At 41.2% G+C, this 10,392-nt stretch overlaps 1 protein-coding gene across 5 annotated transcripts in view; it reads left to right on the top strand.

The window, feature by feature from the left end:
- The first annotated feature begins 4,443 nt into the window (after window positions 1–4,443).
- CABCOCO1 (ciliary associated calcium binding coiled-coil 1) overlaps window positions 4,444–10,392 on the top strand; it is a 113,106-nt gene continuing 107,157 nt past the window's right edge. For 3 of the 5 annotated variants that reach the window (XM_032252570.1, XM_032252572.1, XM_032252571.1), the window contains exon 1: window positions 4,444–4,618. In XM_032252570.1, the coding sequence (XP_032108461.1) occupies window positions 4,544–4,618 (75 nt within the window). In that variant the 5' untranslated portion in view covers window positions 4,444–4,543. The remainder of the gene's footprint in view (window positions 4,619–10,392) is intronic. The other 2 variants (XM_032252573.1, XM_032252569.1) reach the window with 1 other exon arrangement.

Genomic DNA, 10,392 nt, shown 5'->3' on the forward strand with positions numbered 1-10,392 from the left:
GGGCTGGGGTGCAGCGCTGCCTAGATAATTGTTCAAGAAATCCACAATAAGTACCCACGGTCATTTACAGACACTACTGCTCGCTGCACAGGAATTAAGCAGTGGGCAATAACAATGGTGTTGAACAAGCCAGACATCTTCCTTATTAAACGTTTTGGAGTTAGGTTTTGCAAATACCAGTCAAAGTCCCTGCAGGAAACAGCACAAATGTGGTAACTGAGGACAGCTTGTTAAAGGAACTGTTCACAAACAGGTGGGCAGCCATAAGTAAAATCAACAAGAGACAGTGACGCGTCCTCGGTCTAGTAGCAGGAGGAAGCCATTACCACCTCTAGGCCTGAAGGTGCCAGGCAAGAGACATGGTTACCAAAACCAGGAGACGGCTCGAGCTGTGGAAGGGGCTGAGGAACAGATGGTGACTTTCAGGGCTTTGGGTGTAGGTATCCAGCTACTTCTAACCTGTAATCCTGCAGAGAGGGGACTGGGAGAATAAATACCCTGATCTCACTCTTCCACCTTCCAACCCCCAGTGATGCTCCCATTGGCAAAACTCAACCACAAATCAGAGGGCAAAAAATGTGGCAAAACCAGCTGATGGTGACCACAAAGGTTGGCCACGAGACAAAGCAGAGAAAGGGAGGGAGTGAATATGAGGGGCAAGCGAAAAATGACCACATACTAAGGAAGACAGGAAGCAGTGGCAATTTTTGAGAGGTCAGCTTAGGAGAGCTAAGGAGGTAAGAGGCTGATAACAGAGCTGCAGTGGGTAAGGAGAGATGAAAAGAGAGCCACTGCTTTTTCAATATTTTGATCAGGAAGGAAAGCAAAAAGTCACAAAATTATCTTAAAGAGATCTCTGTAGTAGGGAATTGCTGGTTTGGAAAAAGGACTTAAGTTTCATCTGAAAAGCAAAAGGATCCATTTTAAAGGGAGTGACTAGAGAAAGAAGGACAAAATATGGACTTAAAATGGGAGATGATAGAGTTTTGAAGACAAGTATTGGTGCTATATGCATATTCTCCAAATAGTATTATACCAACTGTTTTCTGGAAATTATTATCCCAGCCCACAACAATTACTCACTCTTATAATGTATACTATAGTATTTTTACTATGTCATGTCCTAAGTGTGTTTTATTAAGGTAAGACTTCACAATGTTCTCACATATGACTTGAACAGACTACAGTACTTGGTTGAAATGAGAAGACCAGATAAGACTTCACAATGTTCTCACATATGACTTGAACAGACTACAGTACTTGGTTGAAATGAGAAGACCAGATTTGAGGATTAGGTAAAGGTTAAGAAAACTTTAAATACATTTCAAAATTGGTTACCTATGGGAAAACTTTCTTTGCTAAAAATAAAATATGTAACCAAGGAAGGCAATTACTTACAAATTAAATTGCTTTTAGTCTTTTTTCATTCTACATCTATCGAGTTTCACGGATCTCAAGGCAAGAAACAATGAGCAGTCTAAATTTGATCTTTAGAATTATGAGATCTCTCATTACATTTAGGAGCATACTAAATTGCTTCCTACCTGATCATCTTAAGATCATGGGTATCACTTAATACATTGAAGACCTCAGGAATCACAGTGTTTGAATTACTAACATGTCACTAATCTCATTAATAGCACTATTTTGTTCATTGTTGAAGAACCTCATCATATTTAAGATAACCCAGAGGCTGGGCACAGTGGCTCAAGCCTGTGATCTCAGCACTTTTCGAGCCTGAGGTGGGAAGATCACCTGAGGTCAGAAGTTCAAGACCAGCCTGGCCAACGTGGTGAAACCTCATCTCTACTAAAAATACAAAAATTAGCCAGGCGTGGTGGTAGGCTCCTCTAATCCCAGCTACTGCAGAGGCTGAAGCAGGAGAATCCCTTGAACCCAGGAGGTGGAGGTTGCCATGAGCCAAGATCACGCAACTGTACTCCAGCCTGGGCAACAGGAGTGAGACTCCATCTCAAAATAATAAAAATAAAAAATAATAATAATAAAATGAGCCAGAGACACAGGAACCACGAAGAATGGAGTAGAAATGTTTACTCACCCTAAGAACATAGTTAAAATTTGTTATTATTCATTGCCAAATATTGCCACACTGGACCATGAATACCCATTATAAAATTATCTAGCCCTTTCCTGAGTGTTTTTCTGGTATAAAAGCATGTTTCATTTTAAACATCCAATATTTGGTTTAACTGGTAAAATTATAAAAAGTTCCTCTTCAAGAGAACCTGATTTTATTTATAAAGTGTGCACCTCACAGGTTTACGGATATGTAGGTTGGAAAACTTTCTTTAGAACAGAAGTCAATTGAATTGATCAAGTAATATCAGGCTACCCCATATTTCAATGTGATGTGGTAAAAGTCAGTGATCTTTTACAAAAATAACTGTGAACAAGACCCATATGCTTCCTTTTCTCTTCCAGTCCTAAAACAATAGACTACGATAACAAATGGAATTTTGCAGGCTTCAGTTAGAGGCCTTTATCTTCAAAAGAGACCTAGGAAGGAAGACTTAACTGACCTTTCCACGTAAGAAAGCATATCACCTACTGAGATTTGTCTTACTTGTTGGCACCTATCTACAAAAGAAATGGGAGGCTAAAATCAACTTCAACTTGTGAAAATTAAAAGTAACCTTCAGGCTAATGGGTTTTCAACACCACTCCTTACTGAGCAAAACATTTGTGTCCCATAAAATTAAATTACCTCCTCAAAACTGACTTCTCTAACAAATTACAACATTACATTTTTTAAAGTAAAATTGTAATTCCTGCAAAACAATTCCCCTCTCCCTGAGGTAACCTTCTGTTACTGTTAGAATTGATTCCATCTTTAATGGAGTTCTCCATCTCGTTCTGGGGTCCAAAACCAAAAACGGTAGAAGAAAACCTAAAAACTGTCAAACAAATGGCAGCAAAATTAAAGGCCTTGAAAAGTAAACCAAATCTTTGAGAAAACTAGAACTCCATATTAGAGAAATAAATGCTTTATCATTTCACCAAACACTAAATTCAAGGAATGAGGAAGGGTCCTTACCTCAAAAAAGGTGACCAGCTATTTTCAATTTCTTGGGAGTAGTGATCAGAAGGAAACAATGAAAAAAATTAAGCACTGTAATGAGTTTCGAAGGTGGTGGCTCTTGTTTTAACTCTAGCAATCACTAAAAAGTGACTACATTTTCACCAACTGAAGAAACTTTAATATGGTCCTATTTAAATGGAGTTGCATGCATTATTTGTACTGAGAACTAAACTTGCTCCTTCGGAAGTGAAAATATCAAGGGAAACAGTAAATAAAACCCACTTGAAAAGATGGGCCATACATTTACCAGACTAGAGATGACTCATAAACACTAGTTGACAGTACAAATTGTATACTTTGAACTATGAGACAATTTGAAGGAAAGGCACAATTATCATGAGGTTATATAAAGCAAATGTGTTAAATTTGGTCTAAAAGACAATGGACTAATATAATATAAAGGATAGGATCATGATGAAATATTATCCTGGCAGCTGTGTACAGGTTGGACTAACGTCAGGGAAGCACACCATTAATACTAACACTAATAATATCAAACAGACCATTACTAGCTGTCAAGGCTGATATACATTTTCATCTATATATAAACCAGTTAAATCCTCACAGTCATGTTTTGAGACCAATAGTGTTATCTCATTTAACAGATGGGGAAACTGAAGCACTTAAATAATGTCTGATTTTTACAATAAGTGTCCTGCATAGCAACCTCCATGCAGGTCAATACAAGCCACGTACATTTCCTTTTCAAAGCAGAGGTTGATCTTCCAAAGAAGTCAAGAATACTCATGCTGCCACGTGATATTTCTTGTTGTTTTTCAATGTTTTTGTTGTGGAACACTTCAAACATATACAAAAATAGAACGAATACTATACTAACCGAACCCCTTTATTCACATACCTAATCTAGATTCATCTATTATACCTCCACTCATTTCCTTTGCCTCTCCCCCATTATTTTGGAGTAAATCACCAATTTTATAAAATTTCATCACCACTAAATTGTTTAGTATGTAAAAGATAAAGACATATTTTTCCTTCTAAACATGACCACAATACCATCATGATACTTTAAAATTTACAATGATTGCTTAGTATCCAACACCAATCAGTGGTTAAAGTTCTAATATATATCTTACTTTAATATTTGTTGAAAGTTGCAATGGGCCAGCATTAGGCACTTTGACATATACCATTTAATTTAAATTACTGCTACTTGAATTGGCTTTTCCTCTCTTTCAGTCCTACTAAAAGGAACGACTCTGTCTCTCCCAGAGGATTCAGAGACTCCGCAGCAGGCTGCTGTGGGCCACCCTTCCGGCCTCCTGTTCCTGGGCGTGGTCCCCAGCCCTGTCCCTGGGGGGCGGAGGCTCGGGCCCGCCGCCGCCGCCTTCCGCTGGGATCTGTTCCCAGGCCCAGGGACGCCGCCCCCACTCCGGTTGCCTAGGCGACGAGGGGCCGCTTTTCCCGGCCGAGAGTGCGGCGATGTCGCAGGGGACTACTCCCTGGGGGCCGACCCCGGCAGGGCCGACCCCAGCGGGAACCACGCCCGAATCGGAGGTACGCCGCCCCTTTCCCTTCCCGGTCCAGTTGTGGGTTCCAGCGACCTCCAGGCGCCCATTCCCCGCCCTCGGAGTCCGCGGCCGAGCCGAGTCCTGTTTCTGAAGAGGCGCCGCACGCCCGGCGCCGGCGGGGAAGCGGCCTGGGAAGGCGGCGGGGCTGGGAGCGGCCCAGGAGCGGCGCGGGGATCCCCAACACCCTCTGCTGCCCGGTGTCCCCCAGTCGGACCCGGCGCGCCATCCACGGTGCCAGCGAGCCTAAATTGTATGAATTCTTCCATTGGACGGCTCCGTACCCAAACGCCCTCATAATCACGCGCTTCTACCGCAGTTTTTTTTGTTTGTTTTTTTGGTTTTTTTTAATTCTGAGTAAAATAAGTGATCTCATATTTTTAAATGGACCATTCTCTTTTTGAAATTGCTACCAATTCTGTAATGATCACAGCTGCGATTGCTCAAAAGATGTCATGAAATAATAGCTGTTTCCTGGTGATGGACTGATCACTATCAGAAGGTTGATGTTTCCATTATTTTGCCATTTTTCTAAACAAATAGATGCAGGTCAAAGGACAATGGCTGAAAATCGGTCTTCTGGTTGTGGCTTTAGTTGCTCATCAACTTGACTTTAGGAAAGTTATTTAATCTCCTTGGACACCAGTGGCCTCCTGTGTGACAAAAGGTTGCTCTTTAGGCCCCTCTCATCACCAACTCTCAATAATGAGTAGGTTTTAAGTAACTTTACTCATAAACTTAATATCCTGAGATTTTAAGAACACGTCTGCAGTGCCAGATATTACCAAAAAATGCTCGTATCTTTGCACACAGAGTCTACTATTATTGTTCCTAGGAAGTTTTTTTCTCTCCGTTTTGTTAAGGTTCTAAAGGTGAATAATAATGTCTGAATTAACATTGCTTTGCTTGACTTCCTTATTCGTTGATCTAAACAACATTCTTTGTGCAGAAGATAAGTATTAGCTGCAATTTTATAAATGAGGAAACACAGCCAATAATTCCATGCCTGGCTCAGAGATATGTAAGCTGTTCCCAATCGAGATTCCGACTAATACTAAATACAGATCACTAAGGCATGTGGACTCTCATATGAGCCTTTTGAAATTAGCAGACATTAAAAGTACATTTTAATGTGATAAACTGGTTACTAAGCCAATTACTCCCTTGTGATCTCTAATGTAAGTAATACAATTTCAAAAGTAGCATAGGAAATTTTCCAATTAACTTGTGTTATTTAAATAATACCAAGTATAAGACAATGCACAATTGTCAGTGTGTACACATACCTTACCCATGTAGGTCATGTCCTTTCCAAAAAGACTGATCATTCGGTGTTTTAATGAATCTGCACTTTAAAAAAATACGTAATTTTTTTAAAAGATGAAAAGTAGTGCTATGCGTCAGGAAAAAAGAAATCATTTTATAATGGTTGAGTCAGATGAATGAACTAGTTATAGACCTGAGATGATTATCTACCTCTTACGATTGTCAGCTTGCGCATTTGTCAACTTCTTGGGGGAGCAAGTATTCTCATGACATGTAATTCAGGATGTGCTCAATCACTTAGTAACAAACAGAAGAAATCAAGGTGTAACAGGGACTCAATTAGCAGTGCTCATTTACTAAGATAACATGCTAATTCACTGCTTTGTGGATTCCTGAAGTTCATGGGGAATAGAGTTGATCCATAGATCTGTGTCATTCTTTAAAACAAGTCTTTCCTGCCACCCATTTGTGCTGACTGGGGGTTTCAGATGTTAGATAGAAAAGATGGCAAGATTTCTTTTGTGGTCTGTTCCCAAGGCCACCACTTTTTAGGTAAATACTGAAAGGTTCTTCTCAGATCAGATTCTTTACAGTGTTGATCCCCCAACAACTAATCCCTTATGGTGTCTTTCTAATAAATTCTGTATCCGAAATGACTTAGCCAGTAGCCATGTAGTCAACTGAGCCAAATAGTACTGAATTACTTCCTTTCTTGCCCAGTCTATCAGAAATAAAGCATAAGTTTCCATTAATCTGATGTTTCCCATTTATTGCTTGTGGCCAATACCTAGAAGTAATTATCTCAATCACATAGTAGGCACTCAATAAATAATGATGACTAACTAAAATCATGGGTGGTCTGAGGCATGCCAGAAAAGGTAGTTATCATAGATTAAAATCTACTGTATGAGTTACTGTGAACAAGCAGATATGAGATGTAGATCCAGGAAAATAATTTATTCTGTGACATTGAATAAGTCCTGCTTGCCAGCCTTCTGAATTCAACATCCAGAGTTCTTTAGTAATATTGGAGGAAATGCCTCCCTTTAAATGGTAAGACTAAACTTTTGGCAGATATCTGTATAAATGCATAACAGAAAAAAAAACTACAAAAATCTGCAAATAAATGTTGGTTATGCATAGACCTGTAAGTGAAAAGAGTTTATAAATGTGTACTTGGAATTTGGTGATCAGTCCTGTATCAATAATTTGTTCATCTATTGACTTTCTTAATATCTTCAAAAATATCTAGGAAATGGAATCATAAGTAGTACACCTACAAGGAATATACCTCAACTTCCATCAGAGACCTAAAAGAAAACACAAATGGTTGTTTCCCAATTTCTTCTTCAGAATAATGTCTCTTAAAGTGTTACCACACCCAGTAGGTGACAATTACTCAATGCATTCAGGGCTTTATCAGGACAGGATGTTTATATAAGTTTGAGGGAAAAGATGATGCAACTTGTTTAGGAGATCATCAACACATCCTGGAGCAAGCCATAGACAATTCTCTGTACATTAGGTGTCCCTACAGACTGTAGAAAAAAAAACCCCACTCGATCATTACAGAGAAAACTCAGGGCTCAATTGAGCAGCAAAATGATCATTTTCCTGCAACATCAGTGTCATTCAAGAAGTATTTCTTGAAATTATGAATCACTCAACATAAGTGAACACATTGTGATCGCATAGTACAGATCGACCTATGCAGGCTATGGGGACAATGCCAAAAAAGTCTCTTAAAATATTGTTGAGAAAACAGTACTAATGGACCTCCAAATGTGAGTACACAGTAGTCGTATTTATCAGACACTTAGAACCTGTAGCAAATTCTGGCTGTAGCATGGAGATGTTAACAGCACTTAGGCTTGTCATTCTTACTGTCAGTATTTGGGTTTACTGTCTTATTTAAAATGTCCTGCTCCTCCTCTCCCTTCTGTCTTCCTCCCTAGATGGCACAAATAATCTTCAAAATTTTTCTAATATTTAAAATTTTATTTTTCTATGAAGTTTGATCTAGTTTATTTTTATTTTTATTTATATACATATATTTTATTGCATTTTAGGTTTTGGGGTACATGTGAAGAATATGCAAGACTGTTGCATAGGTACATACATGGCAGTGTGGTTTGCTGCCTTCCTACCCATCACCTATATTTGGCATTTCTCCCCATGTTATCCCTCCCCAACTCCTCACCCCCCACTGTCCCTCTGCTAGTTCCCCCTCCCTAAAGACCCCAGCGTGTGATGCTCCCCTCCCTGTGTCCATGTGTTCTCATTGTTCAACACCTGCCTATGAGTGAGAACATGCGGTGTTTGATTTTCTGTTCTTGTGTCAGTTTACTGAGAATGATGGTTTCCAGGTTCATCCATGTCCCTACAAAGGACATGAACTCATCATTTTTTATGGCTACATAGTATTCCATGGTGTATATGTGCCACATTTTCCCTGTCCAGTCTATCATCGATGGGCATTTGGGTTGGTTCCAAGTCTTTGCTATTGTAAACAGTGCCGCAGTGAACATACGTGTGCATGTGTCCTTATAATAGAACGATCTATAATCCTTTGGCTATATACCCAGTAATGGGATTGCTGGGTCAAATGGAATTTCTATTTCTAGGTCCTTGAGGAATTGCCACACTATCTTCCACAATGGTTGAACTAATTTACACTCCCACCAACAGTGTAAAACCTATTTCTGTCAATTCATCAGACTCATTCTCCATCCAGCCTCGTTCCCTAGCTGCTGAGGAGTTGTGATCCCTTGGAGGAGGAGAGGCATTCTGGGTTTGGGTGTTTTCATCCTTTTTGCACTGGTTTCTTCCCATCTTTGTGGATTTATTTACCTGTGGTCTTTGTAGTTGGTGACTTTCAGATGGGGTCTCTGAGTGGATGTCCTGTTTGTTGATGATGAAGTTATTTCTTTCTGTTTCTTAGTTTTCCTTCTAACAGTCAGGCCCCTCTGCTGTGGGACTGCTGAGGTCCACTCCAGGCCCTGCTTGCCTGGGGATCACTTGCTGCGGCTGCAGAACAGTAAGGGTTTCTTCTTCTGCTATCTTTGTCCCAGAAGGATACCTGCCAGATGTCAGTCTGAGCTCTCCTTTATGAGGTGATTCTTTGGATATACAGGGGTTGGGGAGCTGCTTGAGGAGACAGTCTGTTCTTTATAGGAGCTCAAGTGCTGAGCTGTGAGCTCCGTTATTCCTTTCAGAGCTGCTGGGCAGGTATGTTTAAGCCTGCTGCAGCAGAACTCATAACCGCCTTTTTTTTCCCAGGTGCTCTGTCCCTGGAAGGTAGGGCTTTATTTATAAACTTCTGTTGTGCTGCTGCCCTCTTTCAGGGATGCCGTGCCCAGCGAGGGGGCAGCCTAGTCACAGTCTGCCGGCAGAGGTTTTGCTGAGCTGCTGTGGGCTCCGCCCAGCTGCCGTGTGCACTTCCCTGCAATCCTGTTTATAGGGGTTTAGTTAGAACTGCCTCAGCGACGGCGGCCCACGTCTATAATGACAGACTCTCTCTGTAACGGCAGACTGCCTCGGCAGTGGCGGGCTGCCTGGCTAGTGGCGGGCTGCCTCGGTAATGGCGGACGCCCCTCCCCCACAGAGCTGGACCCTCCCGGGTTCAGCTGTGCTTGCTGTGAAACTCTCAATCCAGAGCGGTTCAGATTGCTGGTCTTTGTGGGGGTGGGACTGGCCAGGCCTGATCACCGGGCTCCCTGCCTCAGACCCCTTTTATTTCAGTTGAACGGGCTGCTGTCTCCTAGGCGTTCCAGTCACCAGTTTAAATGGCGCCCGGATTTGTGTGAGTTCTTGTGTGGAGACCAGCTGCACCAGCTGAAACAGCCACCCTGGGGGCTCCTGGCGCTTTTGTGCCTGGGAATCTCCTGGCCTGGCCCCCTGTTTTAGTCCCCTTTTTTTCACTTGAACGGGAGACTGTCTACCAGGCGCTCCAGTCGCCAGCTGAAAGAGCGCCCAGATCCGTGTGAGTTTTTTGTGAAGAGACCCGCCCCGGCGACCGAAACAGCCACACTGGAGACACATGGCGCTCCTCCCCCCGGGAATCTCCTGGTCTGTGGGCAATAAAAATATGTCTGGAAAAGGTGACCACTCACCCTCTGTGCTCTCCCTGGGAGCTGCAATCCAGAGCTGCTCCTGCTCGGCCATCTTGGATCCCCTCCCTGGACTAGCAAGTTAGTATTTTTTTATATTTGAAATGAGGATCTAATTTTATTTCCTCCTAGAAGTGAATTACCAATTATGTCAGCTTCATTTACTAAACTATCTTGTCTCTTCCCGTTGAGAACAGACTGTTGCTATCACATTATATGTATACATGAATGAACAAAATAGGCAGCAGAAGAGAATAGCGAATCCAAAAATGTGTGTATAGTATATATTATGTTATATATAAATTTTATACATTACATATAAATATAATTATATTATAAATTATATTATATACATTTAAATTTTTAAATTTTAAATGTGTGTGTGTGT

This window comes from Sapajus apella, unplaced genomic scaffold, assembly GCF_009761245.1.
Source record: "Sapajus apella isolate SASKATOON/1434 unplaced genomic scaffold, GSC_monkey_1.0 scaffold78, whole genome shotgun sequence".
Taxonomy (NCBI): Eukaryota; Metazoa; Chordata; class Mammalia; order Primates; family Cebidae; genus Sapajus; species Sapajus apella.